We start from the raw sequence: 20262 nt of genomic DNA on the forward strand, positions 1-20262 counted from the left end.
AGCACTGATTCTTCCAAATATGAAGAATTTTGGTCTATGCATTTCACCAGGAAGCTTTTGCCAATCTTTTATTTGTTTTATAATTTAATACTATGCTTTGTTGAGATTTACACTTTCTTTTCCACAAGGACTACTTTTTCTATGGCCAGCTTTATAAAAGACGCTTAAAGTTTACATTCATGTTATCATAATATTTTTTACATTATTTTAAGTCCCATGGATAAATATCTCAGGCTTGTTAGAAAGACATCTCATTTCCCCTAGGAAAATGTACAGCTTTTAAAAAATCTTAAAAATACTAAAAAAAAAATGAAAAGTGTTCTTTGAAGAATGGCTCTCTGAAGAATTAAGTTGTGTTTAATAATATTCCTTCTTTTACTAAAACAATCATTTACACCATGGACAGTCTGAATTAAAATAATCTATTAATGCATCATCGTAGCTTAGTTGCAGCCAGTGACACAAAGAATGCCATGGCAACAAACCAATGGAACTATAGAAGTTTCAGAGCGTCAACAGGAAAAGGGAGTCTCAGCTAGGTGACTCTCTCAGAGAAGAAGCTGAAAACATTTACAGAGAATCATGATGTTTAGAAATTATGTTTAGAGATTGCTTTAAAAAGTACACAAGCCAGTTTTGATTAAGAGACAATTCTGAAGAAGGATGGTAGTATTTGGTCCCAGAACTTTACCCTGAATCTCCACTGGAAGTAAATAAGTATTAATGCAAAGTTCTTGTAAGAGATCTTGACCTGACAGTCTAGGCAATATAGACACAATTGTTCCCAGTGAATTCATTATATTCTTTATCCCCTTGATATTAGCAGTCATGACATTTTCAGCAGATGAATTATTCCTGGGGAAATCCTACTTTACAGGACACTTCTGATTTCAGTCTCTTTATAGTTATCTTGTAAAAGATAAGGCAAGATTCCAGAAAAAGATTAAAGCATATGATTACTGACTTAAGAATTTATTTCAGACTTTTTTTATAGATTGGTTACCCAAGAAATAAGTGACTAGCTAAAGTTCTTGCAGAAAGACTGTAACCAAACCTAAATACTTAAAATCTATACTAAAAATACTAAAAACAATGGTGCCATCTTTTTCAATGGCACCATTATTCCAGCACCCCAAGTTGCAATATTCCAGGTTTCAAACCACAGAAGTTCAGAAAAATGACTAAATTGAAAAAGACCCCACCCCCCAAAAATAATTCCACCATCAAGGATTTTTTTTTTTGCTGAAGCTATTTTATAGATTTGCAAAGCTGTCTGGAAAAAGCAGTATAAGGGGAATAGTATAAAAAAGTTGGGTTACGGATTCATTGGATGCTGAAATTGCTTCTTCATTAATTATGAAAAAAAAAAATCCCAACCCAAAACCTTGTGATGACAAGAGGGAGATATTTCTGAAGTCACATCAGTCTAGAAGGGTTTAGCTAGTATAATTAGAAATTGTCCGATCTCAAATGGCTGTGGTTACATAAGATTGTCACATGAACAAAAGTAAAAATACAACATCAAAGACTATAAAGAGAAAAAAAAGAGTTAAACAGAAAATAACTCTCTTATATATGCTTATATTTGCTTACAGTTATATATGCTTGCACAAAATAAAATAAGAAACTTATCTTGAAATAAATGAATCTTAATGAATGATCTTGTTATATTGATGGGGAACTACCAATAAAAGAGATAATTTGAAGGAGGAAATCTTTTTAGCTATAATTAAAGCTGTTCTGCTGTTCTACAAAAGCTTTCGTAATACCATGATATATTCAGTCATTTTCCCTCAGCAGCTCATGGAATTCATCCTGGATACTATTTCTTTAATTATTATCATAAACTTTTGTTTCTGCTTATATGCACATATCAAGAGAATCATTTAAGCACCTTTTAACTCAATCATATTTAGGTATAAAGGTAAATTTATGCACAGCACACAATTCCAAACAAGTTTATCATAAGTGATCACCCAGATGGACAATATGTGCTTTCAGGAGTACAATGTTACCAGCTCTGCTTCATTAATAATGATATAAATCAGTAGTATTCACGGAAGTCAGTGGATTAAACAGTTCTAAAAGGAGTGAGAGGAGACACAGGACTGGATTGGTTGCATTTTTTGAGGACCACACAGTGGATGACATTTCCTGCTTCTTAACAAAGCTTTAAAAGTCAGAGGAGTAAACTTCCACTTAGTGTCATAAATTTCCAAGAGAAAAGGTCTTAACGACCTTTGGCAACTTATACTTTTCTGAAATAATTAATCTTGTAAGACTCAAAGGTTATGTTGAGGGGTTCAATTTTTTCTATTTGATAACTTCTGCTTTTTCACAAAAAAATTTAGCACTTCTGAAGTTTAAGCCTAACATGGAAATGCATTCTCATACATTCAATCAGTTTTGTATCCTGAAAAGGTCTGCCTCAAAATATGCTCTGAATTTCTACCTTTTTACTCACTTATGCAACTGAAAAAATGTTTCTTCTTTCAGAGTAAAATTTCAGTTTTATACATATGAACTGATTAAGTAAAATCTATTAAAATGTCATTGCAGTCATAATGTAATTTTTAAATTTCAAATAGGAATGCATCTGGGCTTGTTCTTCAGCACAACCAACAAATAACAAGAGAGACCATTTCTTAAAAATCTCAATTCTTTCCAACTAGGGATTTTTCTAGGGAATCAACTCCACGGCTTTATTTACCTTTTTTCCCTAACACAAAGTGTTATTTCTTATGTAATCCATAAAATGTTTTATAAGAAAGATAATGGTGACAGACACCTTCAACATTTCTAAAACTGTACGTCACAAATCACAGCAGAACAGTCAAATAACTAATATTCAAAGTATGACATATAGTAATGACAAAATGACATACAAAGAAAGTCTATTGTATAAAAAAGCAAACTAGGTTTGTTTTCTTTTTAATTAAATGTCTTTTTTAGCTCAAGAGAAGTTAATAAAGACATAATTAGTGGGTTATGGGTTAACACAATAAAAAAGGGAATTGTGCCTTCTCCTTCTCTTATATTTCTGGGGTTTTTTTTAAATTTTGAAACATTTCCCCTTTAAAACAAACCCTACATTTTTCTTCTGCCAATCAGTATTGGCACTATAGAAATATAGCTATAATAGAAAACTATAGCTATAATAGAAAACACACTTTATAAAGTTACATCTTTTAGAGAAGTATTCTTGTTGATTTTCTTAATAGCATTGTAAAAGAAAAGTACATAATTGCTAAAATGCAATGGAATCCCCAAGGTAGAAGCATAAGGCCATACTAGTTTCAAATGACTAACATTTTTATACACTAGCTTAATGAATTAGAAATTATTGGAAACTTATTTTAAAGGACAACTACTTTTTATTTAAGGAACTATGAGGTACATGCTTCAATGTCAGCAATCCTTGCAGTACCATTCTCTTTTTAGAACACGAGAGACTTCTACAGCCCTCTAGACTTAGAAGACCAGCTCACAAGAATCCATATATGCCATATGAATTTTCTATTAGAAAGATCTGACCAGAAGTTTTCAAAATAAAAATATACCAGCAAAGCTGTGCAGGAGAGCTGATAAAAAGAGCATGTGTCCATGTTCACAGCCTACTCCTCTCTCTCTGTGAAGAAATATCTATCTAGACTATTCGAGGGTAAATTCATCTCTGGCATCTTGGCCACATAATGCTTACAGTGAATTTAGAATAAAGATCTACATCAGGCAAGGGATTAATGTTCAAATCATGTATACATCCTCCCCTGAAGGAGATTATAGGCAATTAAAGAGGATGGTTTAAGTGTAGTTTCCAAGTTCTTTGACAGCTTCACCATGTAAAGGAATCCAATGCTAAATTTCTCAGTCCTAGAGTATCCTTGATGCTTCTTGGTGTCAAGTGTTCATTCTTCTATTTCAAACTCTTTGGAAGACAGCCCTCCCACTAACTTAAATAAGTGAAAAACAGTACAGGATTAAAAAAAATTATTATTATTATTATTATTATTACTACTACTACTACTATTGAATTGCTGAAGGAGAAAATACTGAGGGAGAGGGGAGGCAGAAGCTCTTATCTCTGTTACAGGATTTTCTCACTCTCTGAGATTTCTCAGTGTGGCACGAATGGATTTAGCCTGCATAGAGTTTATGAAACAGGGACAGTATGGGAAGAGAACTTCTTTGTTAAAGAGAAGTTATTTCAGGGTTTCTGGAGATCAAGGCTGACTCAGGAACCCACACCAATTCTCCCAGAAGAATGAGCAGGTAAATATTAACAAAGTTGCTTCTCCACGTTGAAAAAAATAACACCTGTAAATTCAGTCTTTTCAGATACATTCTTTTTCTTTCGGCATTTAAAAAATTCTCTTATTTCCTCACTGTGCTGCTTTTTACATGCCTGCATAAGCAGAAAGCCTTATGCATCAAAATCTTGCCATGAATGGAAAGATGCATGCATAAGTCTGCCCTCATACAGTCTCACAGGAGACTTCTTTCGACCTAAATTGGCCTTTCAAACATAACAGCGCTGCTTCAGAAGACTTGGCTTATCCATTCAGTGACTGTGCTGGCTGGGATCTCTCACTCATGGGGAATAGAGAACCTGCTCCAGGTTGGGAGCCAACTGCTGGTGTAACACTGACAGATGCAGGACCCATATGCCCAAGTCTGGGTAGGATGCCTGTATCACTGGCATCTGGATGTCAGCTTGCCTTTTCTGGCTCTGCTTCTAGCTGTGCTGATAAACCCAATTGTCTCTGTTGTGGGTCAGCCTGCTGCTGCCCTGTAGTCGTGTTTTGTGGATTACTCAGTGGTTCCTCTCTGTAAAGGAGTACTATCTGAGCATAGTATGCATCCCTCAATGCTTTGATAGGCCACTACACATCTAATTCCAGTATTTCTACTGTTCCTGGTGATTTCAGCATAGATGATTAAATCTTGCAGGTGCAGCAAATCTGTAGAATGTGTAAATGTTCATTTCCTGTCTAGTGGCTAGGAAGTTATGCTGATACCATCCATTACTTTTTAATCCTAAACAATTTTTTATTGCTAGATATACTGCCTGGGATTGCAAGTGTAAGATTTGAATGACCAGAAAGACATTTTTATGAAGAAGAAAACACACATCATTAAAATGCTCTGTAATAGTAAAAAAATAAAACAACAAACAAAACCTATGTAAAAATTTTACAAAGTACTATCGACACCTACTTAGATATTTGCATGGGTCACCCTGGCAGGCAAATTCTTGAAACTAAAAGAAATAAAATGTCCTTAGGCAAGACATAAGAAGGACTACTTTCTGTTCAGATTTGGAGTCTACCAAAACCAGAGCCTATCCATGAGGGAGGTCACTGAATCTCATTCTAGAACAAGGCTTAATGGTATATGCACTTCTATATCCAGCAATAGCAGCTACAATCACTTCGTGCCAAGCCTCCTACATGTAGATAATTTATACCCTCATCAGGAATAATCTATCTGGGAGTTGGGGGAACTTTTGTAGAATGAAAGCCAAATGCTGCTAATTGGCCTTGGCAAACACTGCAAGTGTGGGGGGCAGTACAAAGCCAGTAGCCTAAATGCACACGGAGCAGACACGCAGCAGCCCCTTTCCTCTCCTACAGCGTGTGCCCAGCCTTATGTGGCCTAAAATGCAAATGTGTGGAATCTTAAGGAAACACAAATAAGAATCCCTACAATGGCCACAGAGCAATGCCAGTGACAAGAGCAGGCCTTTCTACAGGAAGGTGTATTATCTCCTGCTAGCCAGCTGACATAGGGGTTCAATCTTTCACAGGCACAGCTTTAGGAGCCTATAACTACGTGTTTAACTAAAATACGCTAAGTTACTTTTGTGCCAACTGCAAAACATAACAATTAATAACCACAAGAAATTAAATGCAAAAACTGTTTTTTATTTTGAGGATGTTAAGCTTGAGTTTATAATAAACAAAACCAAGTATGCCTTTCTTGCTTTGACACACTAATACAACATTATATCTCTGAAAATTTGAATCATATTAAGCATTTGATTCTGCTTGTAAAGGATGAAAACCACTGCCTTGATAATTATTGTTTCAGACAAGTAAATGTAAAAATTATTTGAGAGAGAGAGAACAAAAATGACACAGTAAGTTTAGCAGGACAGTCTTTCAATGATACTTTTTCAAGTCCCAAACATTTTCTCAAAATTAAGAGAGGACTTACTCTTATTTTCAGAATTGCATGCTGACCATATACTGTCCATAATTAGGACTCGAAATTCTAAACCATAACAGAAATTATTTCTTTAAATGTAAAATCTTGGTTGCTTTGAATACTGAGACACTGAGTCCCGACTTTCAATATAAACCTCTAAACGATCTTCTTTGAGACTGTCCAGAGGAAATATGAGATTCTCTACTACTGTCTGTTACATATCAGGGCTACATTAAAACATTAACTTTGTTTCATTAATTTTCAACAAAACTAACACTATTTTAAGGCTGCGGACTAAGAAGCATTTGCTGTTAGCCTGAAAAAAGCTGACAACCAGTCCCATATTGGTAGTGTGATGCCTAAAGTTCTAGCTTTCATATTTTTCAGATTCTGTGCAGCCTTAGTGTGTAACTCTGAACCTCATATAAAGTGTCAGCAAGTCCTCCTCACAGTTTAGTTGGACAAAACAGTCATTTTCCAGCCTGAGAACCAAGGACACCATTGCAGCTTCAGGCCCAAAAAGTGTAAACAACAGCAAATTGAGGAGAGCAATCTGTGAGGATGGGACTTCATAGCCTGAAGCTGTAATTGGACAATTAACTCCAGCATTTAAATGGACCAAAACTTATAAAAGTGTGAAAATCCACGACCAGTTGTCCATCTTGGGTAGAGCCATGGCCAGGTCCTTGTACTGCCCAAGGTGTATCCATTGAAGGCCTTTCTGATAAAAACCTGCTTTATTCCTTTAACTCTGCCCAGCTTCTGCTCCTCCTGCTACCTCCTAGAGAGGTAGCCTCTCTAGGTATCAGTTTGTCCCTTCAAATCTTTTCACCTGATGTTATTTTTGGAATAGCAAAAAGCCGAGTGGCTCTATCAATGGGCGAAGAGACAGCTCCTACAGCTAAGGTGTCCTCTATAACAGCTATTCTCTACTGTAGGACTCTCTTGCATTGTGAGGACTTCTGAACTCTACACACAGACATACACTCATTCCAAATTTTTCTTTCTCCTTAAAGTGTGCAAAGGTAGTCAATCCACCACCCCTGTGCTAAAAAACCCAAAAGAACAAAATCACAATGATTAAAACCTTCATGTTGAGCAGCAGATACAATTGAAGGGAAGAACAGAATAAAAAATACAAAGTGCAAAGCAAGCCAAACACTTTAAATCCCTAGTTATAATAAATATGTAGGATACAATTTACAATGCATTATTTACAATGCATTAAATCAAACTTGAATTCTGGGAGACTCTATAAAAGAGGTATAGTTGTACAGTAATCTAAAATGGTACATATCTAAATAGGAATCTCCTTAAAATGGAAGAACTATAAAAGAAGAAAATTCATTGGTTAAGTGCTGTGCATAATTAAGGAAGAGAGTCCAGCCCCAATTTGCAGTTTTTGTGAGCTTTTTAGGTGTGTGTATGTGAGCCTAAATATGATACCACATAATTACACATAACTGCTTCACTTGTAGAAATGTTATCTTTTTTCCCATAGTCCTTTTTATAATTTCTGTACAGGTAGAAATTCTAATACAATGACATTTTAGCAGCAACTAGTAGAAACAACCATTTAATCAACTTTTGAGAAAATACACTTTAGAACAGAGAGCATGCTCTACAAGCCTGACTCATTTATTTCAACAATATTTGTATTTCCTTAAATACTATGTACTTAAAAGTCTGTAAAGGTAGTTGCACTTTCCAAGTAAATTTAGGAAAAACAGAACTAAACCTTCAGTTTCTATAATGCTGAGGATGTCTGAACACATAGGTTCCATGTCAATATTTAATTTTCTATTTATTTAGGCCTCACAGTTGAAAACAAACAAACAAGCAAAAAGTGACAATCACCTGATATGATGAAATTACTCAGAGATAAAAGCAGCTTTAAACAATAGCATTCACATGAATCTCAGCTGTCCATGATCCATTTAAGGGTTTTCTGCAAGCAGAATAAAACCCTACCCCTTTCCCAGCTCCCAGGTAAAAAGAGGACACAGAGTGCTGCCCTTCACATCCATTGCAGAGGAGTATGAATGATGTTTAAAGCCTATTTCTAGTGGTTTATTTTTTACAAGACCTGAAATGAGAAATATTTGAAATCTTTGAAACTGTCATCAATGTTTTCAGAAAAGTGAAGAAAAATATCAGTTAACTTGCTCAGCATGCCCATGAAATATACTTTTCCCATTTTTATTTATTTATATAAAATCAACACTCTTTTCCTTTCTTGATAAATGCTGCAATTGAAAAAAAATGAAAAAAGTTTTCTGAAACAAGGACACTTAACTGCCCTCACCTATATCTTTACAAACATCATAGAAGGTATAATTCTTCCTGGTGAACCCACACATTAGTTTATGCTGTCTATACTTTTCAAGCCACCTTACTTCTGAGAAATATAAGGCAAAACCCCAAATCATAGCTGAATTCAGACTCCATTAGAGTTCTGTTGATGTACCAGGAAAAAAAAATCCTCCTTCAGCTTCTACAGGCTGCAGAAACTCCTCCATTTCTTTTAATGACCCATTCCCTCTGTTTGATTCAATACAGCCCACTGGCTATGGAAATGACAACACTCAGCAGGTGACAACAAAATGGTCAGCAAACAGGGCTGAGATATGTCATTTTCTTCAAATAGTTTCTCAGGAATTAAATGACACATCACTGTATGTGTACATGTCCTGCTCAGATCAAATATTTTTTTATTAAATGAAACTGCACGCTTCTGTATATATAGTTGCCATATGAAATGCAGGTTTAAGTGTACTGCTCCAAGCTCCAATTGCAAAACAATTTGCTGTTTCCCACACCTCCCGAGTCTCCTTTTAGCATATAACCCCTTGGGCAGCAAGTGCTCAGATGCTCTACCTTTGCCATAAGTCCAGATTGAAAGCCCTGCCCTTATGGAGTCAATCTGATGCATTTGCTATGACTGGGACAAATTGGAGTATGCAAATTAGCACCTTTTGAGTCTCCTGAACCCAGGAAATTCTCTTGCTATGTGTTCCAGCTAATGGACCTGAGATGTCCTTTGTAACAGGGCTGTCTGTGCAACTCCTTTAACCTTTTCAGATTCTGATCTAGCCTTTGTTCCTAGCTCTTTTTAGAATCATGCAATGTATCAAGTTAACCTCTGTTATAATTTAAACTGGTGTAACACCAGAGCCATATCATAGCATGCAGTGGCATTTACACGTGTTTAAAGTGCAAAAGAGCATCCAACAGTGAATAGAGGCCCACAACATTAAAATTTCTAACAGAGCTTTTTCTGCCTACTTTCAGCTTCACTTATCTTTATCCTGAATCACTTAAACCAGTACAAAATGCACAATTAGATTTCTAGATTTCTAAATAAGTTAACATCAAGTATAAGAGTTTGCTCTTCTATGACAAGAGTGTGATCTGAGAAGACTGTCAATCTACAAAGTACTTGAGGAGTGATTGCTGATCAAGCATGAACAGATTCCTAGGAAGATTTTATAGAAAACTACAGAAAGACGCAGAAAGATGAAATAGCACTATCCTCAAATCATAAAGGGAAAGTAGCTACTGGAGATGCCTCATTCCTGGAAAAGCACACTGCAAAATAAGATAGTGACCTTTTCTTACCAGAGTCCTATGACTCTTTTCACAACATTTCAGCATTTACACTGACTTCCTGCCTTTAAACTGTGTTTGGGTGTGGTGTTTGAACATAATAAACACACACTTCATGTCACCCCAAATTACTGCTTCCAAGTAGATTGTTCACCTATCTTTCCTCAACACAGCATTTAGTATGCTGATATTCTCCTCTCTTGCTGTTGTTGTTCGTTCTTTTTAAGATTTTATTCCTAATTTAATATTCTTTGGTCCCGTCCACTTAGAATTGTATCTTTTCTAGGAAGTTATACTTTCATCAGAATATATACAGTCTCTTACATCATTAATCCATCATTGTTCAGTTTATACTAAGGCACTACAGCATCCCATTTCGTACTGTTATATCTCTGTTTTGGGATCACTAAGTGGAACTCTATAATCATCAACTATTCTAGAGAAAACATGGTTGCATACTAAATGCTTTTGATTTTGGACAGAGATGAAGATTAAATAAATGCCTTTTCTTCCCCTTTGTTCAGTTTCTGGACTGCATTTTGTTGAGAGCATTTGGTGTTCCCTTTGGTTTTGTACCCAAACTCTCTGGATGCCACTTAAGGTCAGGAAGAAAACTCTTAAATATAGGCAGTACTTGAAAATTAGGAGGTTCAGATTCAAAATCTAAGTGCATAAAGTAGACTCAATATTTGTCCTATAGAAATCACCCCCTCATAGAACTTTTATATGATCTACAAACCTTCAGTTCTGACTTGCTCTGTACTTGTTCTGTCTCATTGCATTTATGCACTGCTCTTCACCAACAGAAAGTTTAGCATTGCTTTGCTGAGTGGAGTGTGATCTGCAACCACATTTCCTCTTAATTAATCTATTTAATTTCCACTTTATTTTTGGCTACTGGAGCATAACTTAACCTCTACTTCATCCCAGAAATTTTTACTTTCAGACAGCACAGATCTGTGCTCTCCCACATATCCTTAATTTTGTCAGCCTTTTCACATTTTCCTCTTTTTGTCTGCCTTTGACACATGCTAACAGATGTCAGTCAGTAGTCTACCCCTTTAACCCAATGCAGACAAGAAGCTGAACAGTCTTCTTCATTCTCAGAAAGTGCGTACCACTGACATCGTCATTAGCAATTGCCCTTCTCCAATTTCCAAGCCAGTAGAAGTCTTTTCTCCTGACACCTTTTACAGCCTGGAAAAATCCTCCATCAGTACTACCATCTGCTGCTTCCTCACCTTTAGTCTTGTGTCACCATTTCTGTGTTGACTAGTGTTATACAGAGAGAACCTCATTATGTAATATTCAGAATGACTGAAAATAGTAAATGAGAAGATAAATCTTCTCCCTAATATTTTATAGCACTCCAACACTTTCCTCTCTCTTTTCCCACTTTTTAAATTTTCTTGTCAGATGGGACTCCCTGTAATAATTCAAATTTTGGAAGAAATGAGACTTCCACTCAACTATAGCCTAGCCAGTCATCTTCTTTTTTTTTTTTTTCTGTATTGCCTCTATTTAATTAAATCACTACAAAGTTTTACACAACATTTGTGGGGAAAGAAAAAATTTAGAACTTTGTATATAATTCACTTATGATTATTCATACTGCTTGGCTGATTTTAATACTTAACTAACAATGGGCTTCCAAGGGCAAAGTATTGGGTACTTTTTGCCCTTCAAAAGAAGGTTCTGTTTCTCCATTACACTGTTAATTGTGTGCAACTCCTGTACCATGCACGTTTGTTCACTATTGCAAAAATGTAAATAACTTGTTCTCCTTACTGTTCTCTAATTTGCCTTAAATAGACATTTTCACAAATTTTTCCCAGTCTAAACTGGTTGCATGCTCAACACACATATTTATAATGTATGGAGAACTTTACTCACCAACTCTCCAGCAAAATTATTTTTTCAAAAATGAATTGTGTCATTGTCTCAGTATATTCTAATCTAGTTATTATAGATTAATAGCAACATCTTCCAAACATGACTAAATACTGTAGGGAAATTGCAGAGTGAATTCTCGCCACTTTTTTGTACAGAAAGCTTGATAGAGTACCCTTGTTCCAAAAAGTAGGTCTATAATTCTACAAAAATCATGGCAAGAATGGAGGACAAGACCCATTTGGACAACAGAGAAATGGTATGAAAGTTCCCTTCAAATTTGGTATTTCATTCTGCATCTTCTGTGTTTGATAACATTGAATTACAAACTGGATGATAAAACAGCATTAACTTGAGGAGTATGTGAAAACATTTTCCTGATAACAACTTCCAATTTTTCTGGCTGAAGATGGGAAAAAAACTTTTATTTTGTAACTACTGAGATATTAACTTTTGTTTGCATTTCAAATCTTTGTTTGCATTCAGTTGATCATTCATGTGACCCTGAGTACTTCTGAGAGTATCACAAATATAGTTCAATCTGTTATTTGCAGCTATCACACAGCTCAAAGAGGTGGATGGGACCAGCCCCCTGAGCACAATTGTAGACACAGCTTTGCTTCACTTTAGGAGTGCAGGTGGATGGGGTACTAGCTCCCTGCAAACAGAAGATTGTCAGAGTGCTCCCTTGGAGTGAAGAGATATTAATTTTCCTCTTTCCTGAGAAATTTGACATCCCAGTTCATCTGACATACTCCAGGAAAAAAACCAATGACTCAGCTACTCTGTATGGTACTAGCATCACCTGGAATGATTCACTAGAAGCCACAGAAGTTGTATTCATCTGCACATTTACCTCACAATTAATAAGGGCCCCTCTCTGAAGCACAGTACTATACTAAATTGAAAAACAGGTTACATTTGTACAGTTTCATGTCAGTCTTATTATTACAGTATTGGATACATTAATAAAAATAGTTAGAAAAAGAATATCAAACTATTAGGATAAGAGGTGTTATTCAATTGTTCACAATACTAGCAATTCATTAGGCTTCCATAGGATGAGGGTGGTTTCCTTATTTATTGACTTTAAAAAAAGAAAAGCTAAAATAATATCAATGGGTTTAGTAGCCCATGGCTTCTCTATAGGATGAAGGTAAAGATAGAATTAAATCTTCCATGAAGTTCTATCCACCATCAGAGGCTTGCAGTGGACTGAAAAGTACGTGAACCAAGACTGGGACATGCATGAAAAGTCTGGGACTACTGCATGGGGTAAAGCCAAATTGCAGCATTTGAGCCTTTTCTAGCTTCCAGATAGCTCAAATTCTGGTTCATTCTAGGATGACATTCCATGATCAAGACTGTGGTGATACAGAGGTTTCTAGAAGTAAAAGAAGGGCTTACAGGCCTTGTGCACATTTCAGATGACTTTGTGGGGCTGTCTTGGACACAACTGGACATCTACTACAGCTATCCTCTCTACATTGTTAACCACTTAATTAAAGATAAGTGATTTGCAGTTTGTGACTTTTGACTCAATGAAGAATACAACCTATAGGGTCAGATTGTTTTCACTGAGGTTGCTTTTCCTCGAATCTTAATGGGAACCTGATTTTTCTTCTCTCATTGAATCTGATACTGCAACTATCTTACAAAAGACAAAATACTTCAAAATACTTCACCACAAAATACTTAATGGGAGAGAAACGTACAGCACAAAGTAAAAAGGAACTGCAAGTCTCATAAATTTTCCAAGACAACAACATTCAAGAAGTCTTCCAGCTTCTAGGAAGGTAGGTGGGAACCTTTATGGAACAGAGGAGAATTCAGTAATTGTCATCCACTTGTAAATCATGGGTGCACAACAAATCTCGCTAAGGGAATAAATGAGATTGGTAGTTGGCTTTTTTCTCTGTCTAGTTCAGTAGTTCAATTCTATCAAATGTATCAAAATCATCTAATGTGCAGTAACTTTAGGGACATGGCAGAAATTGACGATGGTCTTCCAATTAGTTTCATTTTGGATTATGTTTTGTGTTTTTTTGTTTTTGTTTGTGTGTTTTGAAACTCATTGTAAAAATCTACATCATAAGAGTCGTCAGTGCTCACATCTTGTGGAAATGCCCACAAAATGAAGAAAAGGATACACTTTTTGTTGCACTGACACTTTGCTATCTGTCCAATACAAGGGTTTCTTCAGACAAAATGAGGTAGCGCAGTATAGATGATCTAAGACAACAAGTGTCCAAGTTACTGCGTATGTAATGTGTACAAAATGCTATATGAAAGTGTTAGTTTCTTAACAGTTGAACAGGCACTACTGAAGCAAAAAATGCAATTATGAAAGTTATCATTCTTGTATGCAGAAATACAAAACGTGTACTGCTCACTATAGTTCAGATACACACTCCTATTATTATTACTTATACCATCTTTCCATCCTAGCCTGACTTTAAAGCTACTTCATTGTGATTAATTCCAAATATTTAGTTTTTAAAAAGGCACTGATGTTTTTAAAGGAAGAAACATATATTTTCAAAATACTAAAATTTTTGAAAATAATGTACATTATACTTTTAATTGTTTTACAGTTCAAATTGTAAGGTGTGTTCTTTTTTGTTCAAGAATTTTAAAAGCAACTAATTTAAATATGCAAAATTATCTTGAGTTGTTCATACGTGAACTTAAAAGCCATGCAACACAGGAAAATTAAGTAATTATGCCTCCAAGTTATTTACTGCAATTAAGCTCATTTATCATATGCAAATTAGTGCAAACTGGTCTCATTAGTTACTAAATTACTCAATATGAGCTGAACAATGTAGCACTCCAGTTTGTAATGAAAAATCCCTGTAGAGGCAAGCAGTATCAATTAAGCTAATTTGCATATGCAAATATATTCACTAACTTTCCCTTTTCTCTATATTTAGTTCTACATTTCCTGATCATTCCTGATTATAAGAAGACTATAGGGTTACTGACCCTTTTTCACACCTTCTCAATAGCAATGAAGTTACAGAAAAAAATTCCAGAGATCCTGAAAAATTGATGAAAATCTTGCTAATTTTTACAACCAATTTAAACCAAATTTTTAATAGCAGGTACCAGAAATTATTTTTTTTGCTGGATTTAGTTGATAGACAGATATATATATAGAAATATAAAACAGAAGATATCTATTCTCATTATAACACCACTTTTCACAAGAAAAAGAATGTACAAGACAAAAAAAACAAAGCTTATAATTTGGCAAATCAAAAATCTTGTCAAAAATTAATTAACATCTTGCCATTATCTACTTTTCTACTCCATTACGTTCCACTCTACTATTCATAATTCAGGTGATTTTACTGGGAAAACATTTAAAAGACATTGCACTGACATAAAGATGCAATAGTGTTTGAGCAGTCAGCATTTGTGGTGTCTTTTTTTCCAGAAGCACAGAGTGGATAGCACCTTTGGCGTAAAACCTACGACTGGGAATCTCTTCAGCATGATATACAGCAATCAGCTGTGGCTTGGAGATTTTTTGACATAGACTCACACAATTTTAGACTGATTCAGGGTAAAAGGGTCCTTAAAGATCACCCACTTCCAACCCCCCTGCCATGGACAGGGACACCTTCCACTATACTAAGTTGCTCAGAGCCCCATCCAATGTGGCCCTGAGCACTGCCAGGGATGGGGCAGCCACACATTCTCTGGGCAGCCTGCGCCAGAGCCTCACCACTCTCAGCAAGAGGATGTGCATGTGTGTTTGATTTCATATGTAAGCGAAGTATAAGCCTCTTTGTATATCTAGATTTGTACAAAGGACAAATGCAAAGATGCCATACTCAAATGAAGCCCTTTAAAAGTATTAAATTTCCTTTTATCAGGTTTTCAGTCAATTTTTCATCTCTGAATTTATGTAAAGGTAATGGTGTGTTGATTATTTTTGTAGTTGATGAAGTCTGCCATTAATGGAACAGATTTAACTGTATGATCTCTGGGCACAAATGCTATCTCAGACCAAAATCAATTACTTTTTAACTTTTATTTTTCTCACGACAGGTAGAGTTTTACTTTACTATTTTCTGCACTTAACTGCATATGGGAGAAAACCTTTAGCACCTGTATCAATCATCAATTAGGCAGTATTTATACATTTGATTCCTAAATAATAGAAAAAAAATCATGGATGAAGGCATTCTTCATTCAATGATGACTAGGCATTATATATAAATACATGGATTTAATATGTATGGACATGACTAATGCATATAATTTATACCTAGACGTCACTGACACTACCTGTTTGTAGACACAAAATATAAAAATATCACAATATGTGCCTCCATTTCCTTTTTTGTAACCTCATCTTAAATAAACTATATCCACTTTTTAAAAATCTACTGTATTATGCATATCTGTCTATCAATAAATTTTGAAGTACCAAAATATTAAAAAGATTAGAGAGGTCCTTAATTTCTGAGCTTATACTTAACCAAGTCTTCAAAGTACTAATAGCAAAAGGGATTACACCAACTATTAATTAAAATTCTTCAGATAGCAGACTCTGGAACCAAAATTCCCAAAGTATAATCAAGGTTGTTTACTCCACTTGCAAACAATACTTATCATGATACTTAATGGAAAATAATTTCTATGAGAAGTAGACTAGGTGAGAACATGTTAGAACCATATTCCACCACAAAGTCTATCCAATTGCTATTTTAAAAACCATTTTGTCTTCTGGTGATTATATTACTACCTATTAGACCAAGGCAATACTTTGAAGTTCATTCTGATCTGTTTAGAAGCGGCACATTTAAATGCATGACCCATCACCTCCCAAGAGTTGATTGCTCTGCTAAAATAAGACAAAATCTTAACAAATTTTGATAAACCTGTCACCACTATTAATTCATATTGTCTTTTATCCATTGTCAAGGGTCTATCTCGCAAATAACAGGATTGAACTGCCTATTATCAACTGAGAGATTCATGGAAGTACTTTGATAAAGGCATCATCTTCTTTGAAAAGACCACACCTTAACAGGCTAATGGCTAAGGCTAATGGTAATTTTGATTTAAAATCCTCAGTTTTGAGAATGTAAGTGCAATACAAGGGTTTTTTTTAGTAGTAGTACGATGAAGTTATGTCCTGAAAACACCTTAATTTATCACAAATCAATTTTTTAAAACCTAAAAAAAAACCTCAGAAAGAAAACCCAAAAATCCCAACTATCCATAAACGGAATATAGTTTAAACAAGTGTGAAAGTCACCAATTGTTTAATACACAGTAAGTGAAAAACTCAAATAGTTTTCAAAGTGACCATCCCAGGATTTTTCATTTTCATCTATAAGAGTCATACTTAATACCTAAAAAGTGTAAATAAGTCAGTCTCAATGAGGTTTCATTTATATATGAGTTATAAGTAATATTGTAAAAAACATACCTTAAGGATATATGATATGTTTGCACACAACATACTGAGAAATTACATAAACTGAAATATCATAAAACTGCTAGTTCTTCATTTTTTTTCTGCATGTATGAGACAACATAGCAGTGCTCCTGCCTAATATGCAAACATAGTACTGTAGATAATGGTGCAGATCTCTGACACAATAACTACAAAAAAAGTATTTGCTTACAGAATCAAAAACTTGACCTAGACCTCTGCCAAGAGTGTACAACTAAGTGAATAATTTCATTCATAATTCCTGTTCCGAAGAGAAATTAATTCTACTAGTTAATTTAATGTTTTCCTAAAATTATCTTTGTTGCTATTCTGCATTTAGTTACTTTATAAAGACATGAAAATTCTGACATTATCTATAGTGCTTTTGAATACCACAGCTGAGTTAGTACAGAGATAGCTCTCAATCATTTCAAATTAAGTGGAATATTTCTCATGATAATATCCTAATTTACCTCTCTTGTACCTCTCAAAAGATAATACACCAGACAATATATTTGCATTGAGAATCTGTGTACATTGCTAAATAAGAGCAGTTATTCAGTGCCACACTTAGAAAAGACTTTGTGGGTTTTATTTCCTTAGGGCTGGGTTTGCCTTACTGCAAGGCACATCACATTTTCTTCTTAACTGCTCCACATTTGATCACTTCAATCTAAGAAAGGCTGTACTAACCCTGGCAAAATAAATTATGCACAAGAATGTTTCCATCAGCTCATCGTTTTTCAGTTGAGTCTTCCTGGAATAGGATGACTTGTGTCATGTGACAAACCTGATTGACAAATACCAGACCAGTTTTCAGCCCACAGCTAAGGACACCTAAGAGGCATGCTTTCATCTTTTAATCTCTGCAGATTGCTCCAAATTTGTGATATATAATTGTGACAACTGGGATATCGTGGAGAAAAGCAGTGCTCATAAACCAAAGTGGGGAAAAACACCAACCCTAAATTGATACATGACATAAGAAAAAGCACCAACACAAAATACTGGCTTGTACACACACTCACACAAATACATAAGGGCATTCTGCAAGCAAACAGATTCTAACACCATTCTAAACAACAAAATATTGTGATTCAGCTAAAGTAACACTTGCCTTGCCTCTCATTAACAGTCTCCCAATTATCGACTTTCAAAATAGAAGAAATATGAGCATAAAAAAAGATCTCATCAATAGAAGTGCTGACAACAATACTATTCAAATTATTGGCAGATATATGACTAGATAGATATTTTGATTTTTCTTGGAAAAGCCATTTTTTTACCTGTAATATATGACTTCCCAAATGTGATTCAAAAACTTCAATGGCAAGGGCACTGGGACTTCTCCTGCGCTGGGCACCTATAACTGAATAAAAAACAGTTATGTTGCAAGGTCTGCACATTTAGTTCTCATGCATCCTCATCACTGACATTAACCCCTTAAATGTTTTGCATCTTAATACACTGGTGGTTAATTTAAATTTTGCCTTCTATATAGCACATAAATTTGGTAATTTAATATGTAATTTAAGACTCAAATATTTAGGATAAAAAAGGAGATTTTTAGAAAACAACCTATTTAAGTGTCCAATGAATCTGGAAATTACTTGTTTGTTCAGATATATCTCGAATCCCTGTAGGCTTACGGTAATGAAAGCATGTAGAATTTAGTGAAAAATACTATCAAAAAAGAGGCTACACATATTGTAAATGTTTCGAAATGTGGGATAAGAAATAAATATTACTTATGAATTAGGAAGTTTATTCCACTAAACATCTGAGAGGTTTATCTGAACATGTTATTATTTGAAACTGAAATGAAATAAACACAACATTAAAAAGCCAACATTTATAAATACATCTAGTATTCAAATCAAAGTTCTCCTCAGTGTAGAGAAGTATTTTAGTATCCCAGATACCCATGTTAGTTGCTGGAATAGGTACTTGAAACTTCAGCGTCTAAATTACGTAGTTTAAAAGTACAAAGTGACTAATAGATAGTTATGCTTTGAAGGCAGCAGTGACTACAAAAAAGGCTGAGAAATCACAAAATATTTAATATTCTGTTAAACTCTGTATGCCAGGAACACAAAGCCACAAAGCCAGAAACTAAGTCTGTTTATAATCAAATATAGCCATCCACTGTAAGCTGAGGCTTCTTAGGCCTGGGCTACCTTTCCCACATGAACAGAGAAAGCCAGAGCATAGAAAAGATGGCTCAGGGCTGCAGGAAACTCCCTTTCCTGTTTTAGTGACAAAATCAGGCATATCCACCCCAGAGAGAAGAGGTGAAGTTCATTCTGCATCCTTCTAAGGTGTGTAAAAAAGCATTTACATCCCAAGACCCTGATGAGAGACTAATGTCTCTGAAACCATCATAGCACTAGTCCATCTTCCCGTATTGCTGTCTTTACAGTGTATGATAAGAAAAATGAAATATCAAGGATCTGCTAAAACAAGCAGAATGAATGACTGCCATTACTGAACAGGCCAATTTAACATGAACGGAAACAAAACACAGAGCAACAATTTCTAAGTCTTCTATGATACTGGCTGCCAAACATGATATCAGTAGGAAAAGATAAATGCCAAGTAATGATAGTCATATTGACCTGAAAATGTAACATCATTTCTTATTGATGTTTCATGTAATTTCCTTGCAGGAAATTCTAAGCTATTTATACTGAGCAAACAGGTGGTTTCATAGCTAATAGATTCAGGCAATAGCTCATAATTACAAATGGAGACTGCCGTAGAGCTGGTATTTCTGAGTCCTCCTCTTTTCTCATATCCAAGGACATAGACACCAACACCTTGAAAGAAAACTCTTCAAGACTGTTGTGGGACTAAACAAAATATGTGGCACTGTAAAGATTTTCAGTATTCTGACCATGATTGCTGTCAGCATGATGCTTTGTACAGTTATTTCATTTATAATCTATCAGAAACAAAAAAGTTATTTCATTTATAATCTATCAGAAAGAAAAAAAAAAAAAACAAATTCAGTTTTGGCTTGCTAGACATTGCTTCATAATAGTCTCCATATGAGCATTGTAAAGACCAAAAAAACCCTCAACCTGTTAACCTGACACTCCTCTCTCAAATCC

The 20262-nt window shown here is 35.0% G+C and overlaps 1 protein-coding gene across 7 annotated transcripts in view; it reads right to left on the minus strand.

The window, feature by feature from the left end:
• Positions 1–20262, minus strand: part of NPAS3 (neuronal PAS domain protein 3) — a 597300-nt gene that overhangs the window by 281383 nt on the left and 295655 nt on the right. For all 7 annotated transcript variants that reach the window (XM_074542694.1, XM_074542697.1, XM_074542696.1 and 4 more), the window contains one exon: positions 18439–18521. In XM_074542694.1, the coding sequence (XP_074398795.1) occupies positions 18439–18521 (83 nt within the window). The remainder of the gene's footprint in view (positions 1–18438; positions 18522–20262) is intronic.

Source organism: Zonotrichia albicollis, chromosome 6, assembly GCF_047830755.1.
Source record: "Zonotrichia albicollis isolate bZonAlb1 chromosome 6, bZonAlb1.hap1, whole genome shotgun sequence".
Lineage (NCBI taxonomy): Eukaryota > Metazoa > Chordata > Aves > Passeriformes > Passerellidae > Zonotrichia > Zonotrichia albicollis.